General features: G+C 45.4%; 1 protein-coding gene across 2 annotated transcripts in view; it reads right to left on the reverse strand.

Moving 5' to 3' along the window:
- The window catches only part of ADAMTS9 (ADAM metallopeptidase with thrombospondin type 1 motif 9), a 211,691-nt gene that overhangs the window by 132,279 nt on the left and 62,783 nt on the right, over positions 1–16,629 (reverse strand). For both annotated transcript variants that reach the window (XM_048491555.1, XM_048491554.1), the window contains exon 12: positions 10,094–10,239. In XM_048491555.1, coding sequence (XP_048347512.1) covers positions 10,094–10,239 — 146 coding nt within the window. The remainder of the gene's footprint in view (positions 1–10,093; positions 10,240–16,629) is intronic.

Consider the following 16,629-nt stretch of genomic DNA (forward strand, 5'->3'; position numbering starts at 1 on the left):
ATCAACACTGTTATAGTGATGCCGCTGTGCTTTAGAAGGAAAAGAAGCAGACCCAGCTGCCATCTGAGAAAGGAAGCAGACTCACCCTTGGTGGAGAACTGATGGGCTGCTTGCCCACCCCACGGGTTCCTTCTCTCCACCCTCTCCCAGCTCTTCCTTTGCTGCTGCTGCTGCTGCCTCCCCTCCTCTCTTCCTCCCTCTGCCAGTTGTCCCTTTGTCCCCCCTTCCAGTGGCGTACCTGCAATGGATACATGGGGAATCAAATGTCCCTGGGTGCCCCCTTGTGGTTCTGCTAGCTTAACAATTGCACCCCTGACAGCAGGCACTGCCCAAATTTCCCCAGATTCTCCTTTTAAATCCACCCCCTTCGGTATGGATTTAAAGGGAGAATCTGAGATCCCCAGTTTAAACATTGAAAGTGATGCTGTTTTCAGGGTGGGGGATAATCCACCCCCAAAACAGCATCACTTTCAATGTTGTTTTAACTGGGGACCCCAGATTCTCCCTTTAAGGTGGATTTAAAAGGAGAATCTGGGCTCCCTAGTTTAAACACCATTGAAAGTGATGCTATTTGGGGGTGGATTCCAGCATCACAGCGGTCACTCATGCCCCCCCCCGCAAAACTCAGATTTTGCACCGGGCTCCATTTTCCCTAGGTACGCCTCTGTCCCCTTCAAAGCAGGAAGAAAGGAGGTGGAGGGCAGAACCCGGAAAGAGCAGAAAACTCAAGTGAGGGAAAACATCAGAGTTTCCCTGCTCTCAGTAACCATGAGGCTTTCAGGATCTTCAGTGCGTAAGCGTAAGCATGCCTGTACAGACATTTCCACTGCAAAGGAACTGTCCCCTTGATGCACAACAGAGCAGCGATATATAGTCAGCCTCTCTTTCAACCAAAAAGTGTGGGGTCAAAACAGACTCACAGCTCCGAAACTGATTTTCTTTTCCAAAGCTGGTTCAAATGTTATGAGAGCTTTAAAAGCACTTAATGACTTTATTATCGTCATTCTCCGAAACAGAATAAAAACAGATACAAAACTGGCTTTGTGTATCTTGCAAGGGCACAAAGACCAGAGTGAGAAAAGCATAGATTTCCATTTAGGTATTACCCCTTGCCATGCAATGCACTGTTCGTAATGACTGCAAGTGGATGATTGCAAACCTAACATTCGTAGGAAATCCAATTGTATGCAGAACCCTCTAATTAAGTGACAGTGGTATAAAATTAACCTCAGACTGTTGGAATGATTCAGGAACCCCTTGAAAGCTGGCTCTTTTTAAACATAAATTATCAATGTTCAGATGATTGTCGAGCCTCTTCTAAGGGATGGTTCCTGTTCAGCATCTAGTCTTACTGACAGGAGACTTTTTAGATGGATAATAATGTTAGGAAAATTTGAAGGCAGCAAGAAAAGATGAAGCCCCAACAGGAGATGGACTGACCCAATAAAGGTAGCCGTGGCCTTCAGTTTGCAAGACCTTGAGTAAGGCTGCTAACGAGAGCCTGTTTTGAAGGTCCTTGTTTCATAGAGGTTATGTAACTCAGAAATGACTTGATGGCACATAAAACACACACAACGGTAAGTTCCAGGAACACAGGCCTCAAGCATGATGTAGCTTGACAGGTGTCTTGATACAGTATGCGTAACAATTGCAGGCCAATAAAATCTGCATTTGTTAACATCTGCATCTAGCAACTTCGTTTATTTGTCACAGAAATTAGTGGAGCAACAGCACCTCATCCCCTGTGTTAGCTCATTTTCAGCAACAAAGAGAATCTTATTGTCGAAGGCTTTCACGGCCGGATTCAACTGGTTGTAGTGGGTTTTCCAGGCTGTGTGGCCGTGGTCTGGTGGATCTTGTTCCTAACGTTTCCACCTAAAGTTCTACCTAAACACTTACTGATTGGTTCCCCACCTGGGGACATGAAAATTTATACCCCACTAAAACATTCCCTTCTCACTGGACACAGTGTGAAACAGACTTCCCTCTGTGATACACCTCTGAAGATGCCAGCCACAGGTGCAGGCAAAACGTTAGAAACAAGATCCACCAGATCACGGCCACACAGCCTGGAAAACCCTGTACAATCAAAAGAGAATCTTAGCCTGTAACTACTAGGCAGTTACCTGCAGGCATGCTTACATCTTAAATCTGCTCATTATGAACACTTTCAAGACAAGCTCTGGAGGTATGCAGAAACAGAAGACGTGATTTAAATCATATTCATGGATAATGCAGAGAGGTCAGAAGTATCATTTCTATATAGAGCTCCCTTAGCTTGCTCTACCAAGATGCCAAAAGGGGTTCATGGGCACTTGGAGCCTCCAAAATGGATCTGGGTACATTTATATAAAAAGGTTTTTCTTGTTGCTACTGTAATGCTCCTCAGTTGTGGCCTCTGGGATCAAGAGAAGTATTCAGTCTTCCCATTTATTTAGAAGGTATTTATATACTACACTGTTCACATGTTTGAGGAAGTATGTAGGTAAAATTAAATCATAGGTAAAACAATAAACCATCAACAAAAGCTACAAGCAACAATACTAAGAGGCAGAGTATAAACATTAAACTTACAAAACCTCTCCAAGCTAAAAGCATCAGCAGAACATTAAAAATATCAGTAATACCCAGTAAGTCAGCACCTGTAAAATGGAAAAACCTAAAAGCTAAAACACTAAACTAAAGCAGCAACAAAAAGAACAGTAAACTGAAAGAACCTTAACAATCTATCAAGTTAAAAGGCCAAAGGCATACAAAGTCTTCCCTTTCTTCCACAGCTGTTTCCAGGAGATCAAATTGCAACATCAGATGTCCCCAACACATTGCCTAAGGTTGTCATGGTTCCTGCTGACACCTTTCCTAGAGGCTATCCATTATTTTTAGGAAGTGGGTGTGGCCAGGTGAGGCTTTTGCCCAGCATGCCTTGGAACTGGCCCCAGGGAATCTGATCGGTTGTGTAGATTTATAAAAATGTTGCTTTGGCTTCAACTGCCACCACAGCACAAGGCTCCTGACTAATTGACAGTGAGCTGCACCAGCCATTTTGTGACTTTTTTCTTGCCACGGCAGCAATTTGTTGGCAACCGTTTTGTGACTGTGCCCACCAAGCAGTGCCAGAATTCCTAAGGCACCCCTAGGCTGGAAAAAGGCAGGCGGTGCCTGTGCTACACGTTGTTGGGTGAAGGCATTCGCCCAATCTGATTTCCCTCGAGATGTCTCCTCGTTTTTAGGTTCACCCAATTTGTGACAGTTGTGAAAGTGTTGCTGAGTCGCAGCCAACTTGCAGCAACCCTGCAGGGTTTTCGAGGCAAGAGATAGAGGTTTGCTATCGCTTGCCTCTGTGCAGCAACCCAGGATTTTCTTGAAAGTCTCCCATCCAAATATAAATCAGAGCCAACCCTGCCTAGCTGCAGACATTTGACAGGATTGAGCAAGCCTGGGCTGTTCATGCTAGAGACAACTTGAGGCCAGGAAAGGATTTTCTCTCAATACAAGCTTAAGAACATAAGAACATAAGAACAAGCCAGCTGGATCAGACCAGAGTCCATCTAGTCCAGCTCTCTGCTACTCGCAGTGGCCCACCAGGTGCCTTTGGGAGCTCACCTGCAGGATGTGAAAGCAATGGCCTTCTGCGGCTGTTGCTCCCAAGCACCTGGTCTGCTAAGGCATTTGCAATCTCAGATCAAAAAGTTCAAGATTGGTAGCCATAAATCGACTTCTCCTCCATAAATCTGTCCAAACCCCTTTTAAAGCTATCCAGGTTAGTGGCCATCACCACCTCCGGGGCAGCATATTCCAAACACCAATCACACGTTGCGTGAAGAAGTGTTTCCTTTTATTAGTCCTAATTCTTCCCCCCAGCATTTTCAATGAATGCCCCCTGGTTCTAGTATTGTGAGAAAGAGAGAAAAATTTCTCTCTGTCAACATTTTCTACCCCATGCATAATTTTATAGACTTCGATCATATCCCCCCTCAGACGTCTCCTCTCCAAACTAAAGAGTCCCAAATGCTGCAGCCTCTCCTCATAGGGAAGGTGCTCCAGTCCCTCAATCATCCTCGTTGCCTTCTCTGCACTTTTTCTATCTCCTCGATATCCTTTTTGAGATGCGGCGACCAGAACTGGACACAGTACTCCAAGTGCCGTCGCACCACGGCTTTATATAAGGGCATGACAATCTTTGCAGTTTTATTCTCAATTCCTTTCCTAATGATCCCCAGCATAGAGTTTGCCTTTTTCACAGGTGCCATGCATTGAGTTGACATTCCCATGGAACTATCAACTAAGACGCCCAAATCCCTTTCCTGGTCTGTGACTGATAGCACTGACCCCTGTAGCGTGTATGTGAAGTTTGGATTTTTTGCCCTATGTGAATCACTTTGCATTTTACTACATGGAACAAAGCTTAGTGTTTTTCCCCCCCTCACTATTATTTGCATATTTTGTTTAAAATATTTATTGGCCACCTGTCAACCTTATAGGAACTCAAGGCAGCTCGCAGGGTAAATAACAATATGTGTAGCTGTGTTTTGTGTAAACTGTGTAAGTCATATGGGTCTCTTAATCATGAAGGGGGAAAGAATAGCAAGTGATGTCTGGCTTAATATATTCATTTAATTTTAATCTTCAAACCTCTGTGCCAGACTTCCAACGAAAACACTCTGGCAATTAGAAAAATTAATTATTAAAAAAAACATTTAAAGGATCTCCCTATGTTAAAAAACGATACTTAAAATGGTTTTTTTTATAATCTTTTTGCTAATTGCCAGAGCATTTTCATTGGAAAGCAGACAGAATTTTTAAGATTGAAATTAAATGTGAGGGGATATATGAGAGGGGGAAACCTTGTCTCGTTCGCTGTTTAGACATCTGAGTCACCAAGCTCTCTTCTCTCTCTCATAACTATACCTACCTACAAGAGTGAGGAGAACTTTATGACTCAGACACCTAAATAGTGAATGAGACAAGGTCTCCCCTCACAGAACTCTGTTTCCCCACCCCCACCCCTGGCAAGAACACAACCCATGCTGTGGATCATAGGTGTCAAACTTGCGGCCCTCCAGATGTTATGGACTACAGTTCCCATCATCATGATGCTGGCAGGGGATGATGGGAGCTGTAGTCTATAACATCTGGAGGGCTGTGAGTTTGACACCTGTGCTGTGGATGATCTGCAGCAGCCTCAGGGGTTTGTTGCTGTCTGTTTTGTTTCTTGGCCATTGTGGATCTTCCGAACTGTGTGGCCATGGTCTGATGCCACAGAGAGAAGGACATCTTACAGTGTCAAGCCTCTGAAGATGCCAGTCAGAGATGCGGATGAAACACAGCCACACAGCCCAGAAAACCTATAACAGCCAACTGATTCTGGCCATGAAGAAGAAGAGTTGGATTTATATCCCCCCTTTCTCTCCTGTAAGGAGACTCAAAGGGGCTTTCAAACTCCTTACCCTTCCGCCCCTCACAACAAACACCCTGTGAGGTAGGTGGGGCTGAGAGAGCTCCGAGAAGCTGTGTCGAGCCCAAGGTCACCCAGCTGGTGTGTGTGGGAGTGCACAGGCTAATCTGAATTCCCCAGATAAGCTCCACAGCTCAGTCGGCAGAGCTGGGAATCAAACCCGGTTCCTCCAGATTAGAGTCCACCTGCTCTTAATCACTATGCCACTTCTGCTCCTTCAGCAAGACACTGTTTTGCTTGTGTTTCACTCAGGTGCACAGCAGATGGTTCTGACTGACTCATTTTTTTGGTTCCTATGAAACCATACACTGTTCTCCATTATATCTTGCTGCGCTTCTCTACAAAGTTCTCATTCATGTAAGTGTTAGAAAATATTGAAAATACAAGCAGCAACACTGCACAAGACAAGGCTGCGGGTATATGCTTTCACAGCGACCTGTCAAATGTGATGGGGAGGGGCACATCAGCCTGGAAGCAGGAAATCCAAAGCTGAAGAAGCGCCTCATCCCATTCCCCTATAAGCTACCACAGTAGCAACACCAGCAAAGGGACAGCAGTTCAACAGGAGATAAAAAGCATTTTTCCCAGGTTTTCCCTAGGACTTTTCCCTGATGGAAAAATAAGTGAGCATTATTCCTCAGATGGAAAAATTCGGAAATTTGGGAATAAATTCCACTTGCACTGGTATAAGAGGCATTTACACCAGCGATGGGACACTCACACCGGTACTGGAGAGCTAGGTGGCAGAGCAAAACGTGGGTACCAGTCCAGCGCTCCTCCAGCCAGGAGCTCGCGTCAGTGCTGCAGAGGATGATCCTGGCATTAGTCGGCTTCTTGAGTCCTGACACCCCCATTTGTCAGCAAGAAAGTGCGGTGCAGTCCATTATGCTGCACAGGGCTCTTTCACGGTGGTAGAGCGTGAATCAATGACAGGTTGATGGTCACGGTGCAGCATTCCTCTTAGAAAGTAGTGTGGCTGTGCTGTGGCTGTGCTGTGCCCAACCGCAGTACAACTACCAACTCTCAGGACTGCACTGCCCGTTATCACTGATGCTAAAGCAGTGAAAGAAGGTTTGTGGTGTATACATGTATATAGGGTGTAGTGCAGTGATGGCTTTTTGAGACCGAGTGCCCAAATTGCAACCCAAATCCCACTTATTTATCGCAAAGTGCCAACCCGGCAATTTAACCTGAATGCTGAGGTTTTAGTTCAGAAAAAACTGGTTGGCTTCCTCTTCCTCCGCCCCACCCGCTCGAGCAGGGGCCAGCCTGCTCTAGCCTCCAGCAAGTCCTGCATACACTGCTCTGTGCCTCTCTAGCCTCTCTGCCTCCTCTGCTCCCCCCCACTCAGGCAGCAGACACCTGGAGCACAGGCACCAGGCCTGCCAACCGAGTCCTCCCTGCTCACCGCGGTGTGCACACGTCATGCTCAGTGACCCAGGCCAGCCTAGGTGTGTGTGTGGGGGGGTGATGGACTCTGATGAACTCGCGTGCCCACATGATGAACTCTGTGTGCACATGCCCACATGATGAACTCTGTGTGCGCGTGCCCACAGAGAGGGCTCCGAGTGCCACCTTTGGCACCCGTGCCATAGGTTCGCCATCACTGGTGTAGTGGATCAGAGCAGGTGTACTCTGATCTGGAGAATCGGGTTTGATTCCCCACTCGTCCACATGAAGCTTGCTGGGTTACACTGGGCTAGTCTCAGTTCTCTCAGAACTCCCTCGGTCTGACCTATTTCAGAAGTTGTCTGTTGCTGGGAGAGCAAGGGAGGGATTTATAAGTCGCTTTGGGACTCCTTACAGTAAAGAAAAAGGGGGTATAAAAACCTGCTCTTCTTCTAGGTTTGACTGGAAAATATTACATTTAATCCCCCCCCCCCCCCCCCGGCCCCACAAACTATTTCTCTCTGTGGTTTCAAAATTTCTGGAAATGTTACAAATCTCAGCCTGTCACCCAGAAGCTGTTTAATATAGTGATGACTGTGAAATGCAATGACATTACATTGGATTTCAGAATTACATTGGATTTCAGCAGGGAATCAGGGTCCCTACTCAGTTGGATTGATCACTGGATCGAGTCTCCTTCAAACATGCTACCAGTGAGCATTCTGAATCAGCACGAGTCTGAGACTCAACCGAGACACTTTCAGATCACATACGAAGAGCCATGCTAGATCAGACCAAGGGTGCATCAAGTCCACCATTCTGTTTTCACACAGTCTGCCCAGCTGCCTTTAGGAAGCCCTCATGATGCATAAACTACAACAGCATCCTCCCACCAATGCTCTCCAGCAACTGATACAAAGGTCCACTTTCAGTGCACTTCAATCCACTTTCAGTGCACTTTGCCGCTGTGCGGAAAAGCAAAAACCACTTGCCAACAATTGTGAAAGTGGATTGAAAGTGCATTATTCTGAATGTGTGGAAGGGGCTATAGAGGTACTGAAAACAGTAAATATCCTTCATTACTAATAGCTACTGTGATTTGTAGCCACTGATAGCCCCATCCCCCGCAAATACGTTCACTCCCGTTTCAAAGCCTTCAAAGCTGGTGGCCATCACCACAGCATGTGGCAGTACGTTCCATAATTAAACTACACACTGTGGGAGGAACTACTTCCTTTCTTCTATCCTGAATCTCCTACCCTTCTGCTTCAGGAACTACGTGCCAGAAATCCTTCTGAGAAACTGTCTAGATGCAAGCTCTTTCTGTTGCTTCTGAAAGTCCATCGCTGCCAAGTTCTAGAATCAGAATTCTTCCCCATCCCCCTGTCAGATATCTCAAGGGACACTATGGAAAAATAGTGGAAAAAAATGAGGAGTAGGGAATTGAACATTACATAGGCAAAACTGGGAATCCATTCATCCTGCATCTGAAGGGTCACTGTCTGTCATATCTCCAAATATATCTCCTTTTACCCATTGCAGGGTGAGAATGTTTAAACTTTCCAGATCTACTGAGGAACCCTCAATCAACTATGCTCAGTTCTAGACTCAGATTTAACTACAAGAAAGGGTCTTGTCTTTAGCCTGGGTAAGAGGGTCGGAGATACTTCCAAACGTTTTGATAAGCTGCCAAAAAAATTCAAACAAACTAGTTATCAAATCAATCATCTTTATAGAAGTAAACGATATCTATATGATGTCTAGCAGAGTTACAGTGTAACTCCCTACAGAGTTACTCCAGTTTAAGAGACTGTTGTCGGTGGGCATACATTGGAATAACTCTCCACAAGAATGCACTGAAAATCTGGAATCGTATCCAAATTATGAACATAATAGCTCATTGGAAATGTCAGTGAAGATAGATATTTGGAACTACATTTGTGTACTCTGTTCTTGCTCATTGTATTAAAGTCTCACTCCAGAAAATTTGATCTTTGATCCCTAACTTTAAATGCTGAGAGATGGGTTCTCAGTGGTATGGAAAAGACACCAGAACATGGCCAAAGGCATTCCTTATTTCAAAGGAGTCAGAACTGGGCCAAGGCACTGTGAAAACACGTCCTGGGGCTCAGCTCTGACAAACTCAAGCTGCTTCAGATAATTCTCCCACCCCCCCCACCCCCCGGGAAACCCTTCCACACAGGAAACAATAGGCAATCCTGATTTGTTTTTGTTTCTGACTATTTTTCTAGGCCACATCCTTCATTAGAAAGTTCTTAAGACAAAAAATCTTGAAAACAATCACTAAAACATTAACATTACCAGATAATTCACAAGTAAAAATAAAAACAGCAACAAAAAAGAATAAAAAGCAGCTAATTCTCAGTTTAAGGAATCAAAGCAATGAACTAGCAGCCGTGAACTAAAAACCACAAAATTAAGCACAGCAACAATCTGAGCAGCTTTTTTAAAAAATGCAGATGGTCACAAGATGACACACATACATCACTGTACATGTGCTGAAAAGCTATGATTACCGAAAACTTCATACCGGGGTACATGCAGCAAAATGCATTGGCATGTAATGGCCATGTGCCTCTTTCTGCTTTCTCATAAGAACATAAGAACTAGCCTGCTGGATCAGACCAGAGTCCATCTAGTCCAGCACTCTGCTACTCGCAGTGGCCCACCAGGTGCCTTTGGGAGCTCACCTGCAGGATGTGAAAGCAATGGCCTTCTGCTGCTGCTGCTCCTGAGCACCTGGTCTGCTAAGGCATTTGCAATCTCAGATCAAGGAGGATCAAGATTGGTAGCCATAGATCGACTTCTCCTCCATAAATCTGTTCAAGCTCTTTTTAAAGCTATCCAGGTTAGTGGCCATCACCACCTCCTGTGGCAGCATATTCCAAACACCAATCACATGTTGCATGAAGAAGTGTTTCCTTTTATTAGTCCTAATTCTCCCCCCCTCCCCCCCCCCCGCATTCTCCCTACCCTTGCAGGAATTTGGCCCTGGTGGCATTAGCCCTGACTTTCCATCTTTACCTCTGCTGCGCTGAAACCAATTAGAAACTGAGACCCTGAAACAATTCCCTAGATTACACACTACTTGTAGAAGTCATTTAGGTTTTCAGAGGGGGATAACAGCCTATTCACATTTTTACAGTTTTTTTGAAGGGAGGAACAATGGACTATTGATTCACTTTCATCAGTGAAACCGAACATGCCATTAAGCGCTTGTGTACTTACTCAGGCCTGTTGCACTCTCGGACGGCATTTTTAATGCCCCCACCACAAGTTCGTGAGCAAGCTCCAAAGGGGCTCCATGTACCCCATGTTCCATCTATCACAGGCAGTTCTCGCTCCCTGGGTACACAGTGGCCATACTTGCAGTGCTAAACTCCAGAAATCAGATGGGGGAGGGCCAGAGAGAGAGAGAGAGAGAAAAAGAGTTTCACAACACAGTTTCATTGCTGTGATCAGACATTCTAAAATCCCTTTGAGACGTAGTTTCGACTTATATGCCTACATGCCTCTTTTTTAAAAATCTGGCAGCCAAAACCACTTAACATTTTTTACAGTACAGCTATGTATTCTGTATCCCAACAGAACATTGTAGTACGCATGTGCTTATACAGACAGCTGGCGACATACTCAGGATATCTACAAAACAAGAGCTGGGAAGGGGCAGGGGTATAATCTTAGCGGGTACCCTGAGCTGCAGACGTAGTGAGAACTTGCTCAGCTTTCCGAACGCTTCTGAAGCTCAGTGCAAACCGCGTTCCACCACATCAAAAGATTAGCTCACCACTGGCAAGCGCATTTGTGGATGCCTACAGATGAACAAAAAGGCCATTTGAACATCCAGCACAGATGTTACTATGATATCAGGATACTGGCAAGAGGAAGATTCCACTTTGGCACATTTTTCTATCATCAGACCCAATTTCTATTGGGTGACGACTGTGTTTTGTTAGGGGCTAATTTTCTGAACTGTGGAAAGGTTGAAGGGAGATCTACATTAACTCCACTCCACTGACTTGCTCCACTGAAGTAACACAAAGGCAAAGGTCTCTTCAGCAGTGGCGTAGGAGGTTAAGAGCTCGTGTATCTAATCTGGAGGAACCGGGATTGATTCCCAGCTCTGCCACCTGAGCTGTGGAGGCTTATCTGGGGAATTCAGATAAGCCTGTACACTCCCACACACGCCAGCTGCATGACCTTGGGCTAGTCACAGCTTCTCGGAACTCTCTCAGCCCCACCCACCTCACAGGGTGTTTGTTGTGAGGGGGGAAGGGCAAGGAGATTGTAAGCCCCTTTGAGTCTCCTGCAGGAGAGAAAGGGGGGATATGAATCCAAACTCTTCTTCTTCCTCTTCCTCTACAACCAGCCAGCAAGTCCAAGGCGTCACAACCCCAGCTAATCTATGATGTGGAAGGTTCTAAAAATGAACATGGTTTGAGCAATATCTTAGCTGAGGTATAACAATAAAGCTAGGCTTTCTATTCTAATAGCTGCAGACTTCTTTTTGATACCTTCCATAGGTGTCAAACTCGCAGCCCTCCAGATGTTATGGACTACAGTTCCCATCATCCCCTGTCAGCATCATGCTGTCATCCCCTGTGCCTTATACTAAGATTCCCTGTGTGGAGTACAATCTCTAGGATCCTTATATATGCCATAAATCTCTGGAAAACAAAGTTTCAGTGCTAAAAAAAAATCATAGGGTAGAATCATAGGGCACTGCTATGTCCATTCTTAGTTTTATTTTATTATACTTGTATACCGCCCTCCCCCGGAGGGCTCAGTTCTTTTTTAATAAATACAATGGGTGCAAAATATTATTTATTCCCTTCTTTCTCCCTCTATATTTCGCTGCCACCAGGAACTTAATTCCAAACTCCTTTATACTTTTCCGTGAAATAGTGTGTTGGAGCTTTAAAGCAGATTCAAAGTCTACATGGGACTGAGGAAATTACTAGTGTCGGATTCCAGGTTATAATTAACAAAATGAAATTTCATTTATATATGTTCATTGGCTTAAACGGTTCAAGAAATAATTTACAATAAATAAAACAAACGGAGGCAACAACTTCTGCTGTGGTGAATTTCACTTTATATCCATCTACTCTCTCACTCCTTCACATGTCTGAGATCATATCAGGATTTGATTCCTTTTCCAGTCTCTTGCTCTCAGTACAGCAGACTGACCATACAGAATGTTGTGTGTACAGAATATTGCGTGTGTCTCTCTCTCTCAGGCCCCTTCCGTACATGCAGAATAATGCACCTTCAATCCACTTTTAATGCACTTTGAAACTGGATTTTATCGTGCGGAATAGCAAAATCCACTTGCAAACGATTGTGAAAGTGGACTGAACGTGCGTTATTCTGTATGTGCGGAAGGGGCCTTAGTTCAGCACATAACATTTTCTCTCTCCCTCTCTCAAGTTCAGCACACACTCTGATTAAGTTTAGCTCAGACTGACTCCCTGTCAGTCTCCAGCACAGACTGCTGTCTCTCCCCAGTTATACATGAGCTCTCTCTGACTCTCCCTCAGTTCAGCACTCTCTCTACAGCCACTCTCCAGTGTCAACCGAACACCTTGCTCTCTCATTGCTTTTCAGCCTGTCCCTTCTACAACTTACCTCTCAATTCAAAGAAACACACATATAACCATTTTTAAAAGGTACCGTATATACTCGTGTATAAGTCAACCCGAATATAAGTCGAGGCGTCTAATTTTACCACAAAAAACTGGGAAAACTTATTGACTCGAGTAGGGTGGGAAATGCAGCAGCTACTGGTAAATTTCAGAAATAAAAATAGATACGGTCAAGCGTTATTTGGGGGTCTCTGCCACCGACCCCCATCTCACCAATCCCAAGGTCTCTGCCACCGACCTTTCCATCCCGCAGCTTGTCCAGCTCACCCAGGTTGACTAGCTGTCACCCACCAAGAGCCAGGGGTCGGCCGCCGCCGAGACGAAGGCAGAGGCAGAGAAAGCGGCTGAAAGGGGGGAGGCAGAGAAGAAGGCAGAGGAGAGCGAAGCAGAGAAGGAGGCTGAGAAAGCGGCTGAAAGGGGGAAGGCAGGGAAGAAGGCAGAAGAGAGCGAAGTAGAGAAGGAGGCTGAAAAAGCGGCTGAAAGTGGGGAGGAAGAAGAAGGCAGAGGAGAGCAAAGCAGAGGCAGAGAAAGCAGCTGAAAGGGGGAAGGCAGAGAAGAAGGCAGGAGAAAGTGAAGACGGGAGAGGGGGAACGCCACACAAGAATTAAGTGGGACCCTCACTTGCGTATAAGTCGAGGGGGGCTTTTTCAGCTAAAACATATGCTGAAAAAGTAGACTTATACATGAGTATATAAGGTACATGTTATTAAAGGGTAGATTCATGCGCTCCTTTAGCAAATCCAAAGTTTCTACAAATGAGCCCAGATATCCTAGGTATCAGCACAAAGACTTGACATGTAGTATGTTCCTGATTTAGAAGATGTCTTTACTGTGAAAAAAGGGTTTCAAAAAAGGCCCAGGCATTCCAATACTGGTGAAGAAAACTTCTGATTTACATCGCTTTCTTGGTCAGGCCTTGACTGGTAGCATCTCTCCAGAGCTATCTGTTGATCCTATGAAAAACATGACTAAAAGCAAGATCACAACGAAAGAAGCTACAAACTGCTACTGGAAATTGTTTCCAAACTCAGGACCAGAACATTCGGTTTGAAGAAAAGACGGACAAGCAAGAACAGAAGTTGGACAGGCATGACTAGGAATAGCTAAACTGCAGCTGTAAGAATCTCTTCCCTTTAAACATTTTAACATTTTAGCATAAAAAGAAAAATATACACAGCTTCGGCCACCATCTCCCCACTCACTCTAGATCAGACAAATAAAGATGATAAAATTACATAGAGATTACAGAAATCTGAGTTTACTGTAATAAGCAATATCTTGCTTCTATAGTGATAGTTTTCCTCACAGTTATTCAATCATGTGGCATTTACTGGCATTAAATAAGCTACAGGGGACTGCAGTGAAATTGTTGTTTCATAGCCCATAAAACAAATCTTTCATTGCCAAAGGCCTCACTTTCTGAGTTGACAACAGATACCAATACATCAACCACTGGTATGTAAAGAGAGCCCACATGGTGTAGTGGTTAAGAGCAGTGGACTCTAATCTGGAGAAGCGGGTTTGTTTCTCCACTCCTACATATGAAGCCTGCAGGATGACCTTGGGCCAGTAACAGTTCTCTCAGAACTCTATCTGCCCCACCTACCTCACAAGGGGGTTCTTGTGGGGAGAGAAGGAGTTTGCAAGCTGCTTTGAGACTCCTTAAAAGAAGGGAGGGGTGGAATGCAAGGGAGGGTGGGAGGGTGGCATGCAACAGAGGGGAGGGGGCCAGCATCTGGACATGACCCACCCACCCTAGCGGAGGGAGGGAGAGGGAAGGATAGGGAGATGGCATACAAGGGAAGGGGAGGGAGGGGAGGGATGTGTGGCATGCAAGGGAGGGGAGGGAGGGAGGGTGGCATGCAACAGAGGGGAGGGGGCCAGCATCTGGACATGACCCACAGACCCTAGCGGAGGGAGGGAGAGGGAAGGATGGGGAGATGGCATACAAGGGAAGGGGAGGGAGGGGAGGGATGTGTGGCATGCAAGGGAGGGGAGGGAGGGAGGGAGGGTGGCATGCAACAGAGGGGAGGGGGCCAGCATCTGGACATGACCCAACCACCCTAGCGGAGGGAGGGAGAGGGAAGGATGGGGAGATGGGATACAAGGGAAGGGGAGGGAAGGGAGGGATGCGTGGCATGCAAGGGAGGGGAGGGAGTGAGGGTGACCTGCAAGAGAGGGGAGGGAAGGGGAGGGGACATGGCCCACCCACCCTAGCCGAGGGAGGGGAGGGGGAGGGAGGGGTGGCATGCAAGGGAGGGGAGGGAAGGGGTAAAAGGTAAAGAAAATCAGGATATGAATCCAAACACTTTTTCTTCCTCTAAAAAAGAATTGAAAATTACCCAGAAAAACGACACCTCAATTCAGATTCTGGAAGGCAATGCAGATTACAAAACTGCTTGGTTTAGCTGTCCAATTCATTCTCCCTTCCAGGTGTGACTAAAAAACATTTAATGAACAGGGACCAGAAACTAAAGGCAGTGAAAAGTCTGTCTAATGAGTAAAGATGGCAGGGATGATGTTAGACTAGAACATGTGAGAAACAAGCTGAACCCAGAGGCAGAGCTTATTAGCCTGAATCTTGATGGGGAGATCAACATCCAAAGATATGTGCTTGCGTGACAGCAGGAGGGGGCGGTCTATCTGGCAGGCACTACTGATATCTCAGAGATGGTGACGTCTCAAAAACACACACGCAGCAGAATATATAGGAGATGTATCTTTAAAATTCAAGATGTCAAGAAGATAGTTTCAAATGAAGCCAAATATGAAGCCAAGGGGGGCGGGAATGATAAACACTCAAATTTAATATATCATACAGCTCTGCATTCAACCAGTGGCTCTTTTAACCAAACACTTTTTAGCCCAATAATAAAGGTTAAATACTGGGAAAGGGCAGTTAAGAACCATCTTGCTTCAGCATATTGGATGAAAGCAGGAAGGTCTACACCAGTGGTTCTCAACCTGGGGGTCGGGACCCCTTTGGGGGTCCAACAACCCTTTCACAGGGGTCACCTAAGATTCTCTGCATCAGTGTTCTCCATCTGTAAAATGTTAGGGTTGGGGGTCACCACAACATGAGGAACTGTATTAAAGGGTCGCAGCATTAGGAAGGTTGAGAACCCCTGGTCTACACTTAATTGCCTCCCAAGTGGAGCACTATAGAATTCAGCAGTGGACGGAAGAGTCTGGACTATTCTGGTGGTTGCCATTCATAAAGAAAATAAGTACAAAGTAAATGGAAGAACTGTAACTAACACTGGCTACAAAGGTTTAGACTCAAAAGGCCATGAGCAGAGGTCTACTACTGTAACAGATTTTTCCTGCCATCCATGTTCCCACCGTAGCTCTTTGGGCACCCCAAAATAATTACTGCCAGCCAAGGGGCCTTGGGAACACCATAGGGTATCATGTACAAGTAGAACATTAGTGGAAGGGCAAATGGTGAAAATGCCACAACTCCACCAGAGTAGAAGTGATGAACTGAATTCATTGTAGAAACAAAGGCCAATTACATGCAAGACGTTGGCTGTGTGGCAGAGGCGAATGTGTGCTGCGGCAATATTCCTTATACGGATGTATTTCCTCTAGCCTGTTTTCACTTTCCACTCTCTCCACGGCAAGCAAATCCACTTATAGCAGATTTTAATTTTCCTTCGCTGACAGAGCAGGACAGGTTTTACCTCTTCCCTCCGCCTGCAGCCAGCTCACCTAGTCTTACCCCCCACCACCACTTCCTTGCACTGCTTTGCATGCTTCCCCCTTGCCTTCCCCCCTGTTGCCAACTATTTTCCACCATATTGTCCTGCCATATCATTTCTATGGTCCATGGCCTCTCCTCTTCTGTATACCTTTAAATATTTTGATCTTTTAAAAAAAATCAAGTAACCATATCAATAGATCCAAAAAATTGATAAATCGATACTAATGCTTAAAAATGTAAAAATGATATGACTAGTGGATCAATCCAAACAACCAATTTGGCTCGGCATTTGATCAACAAACTGGGGCATCTTCAGCTTTGCAGTTTTATACACAAGCAATCAGTGATTCTAGACCACACTGGTCTAGTCAGTCAGTCTTGATGCTTGCGCTTACAGCAGTCAGTCTTGATGCTTG

Source organism: Sphaerodactylus townsendi, linkage group LG03 (genome assembly GCF_021028975.2).
Source record: "Sphaerodactylus townsendi isolate TG3544 linkage group LG03, MPM_Stown_v2.3, whole genome shotgun sequence".
NCBI classification, from domain to species: Eukaryota; Metazoa; Chordata; class Lepidosauria; order Squamata; family Sphaerodactylidae; genus Sphaerodactylus; species Sphaerodactylus townsendi.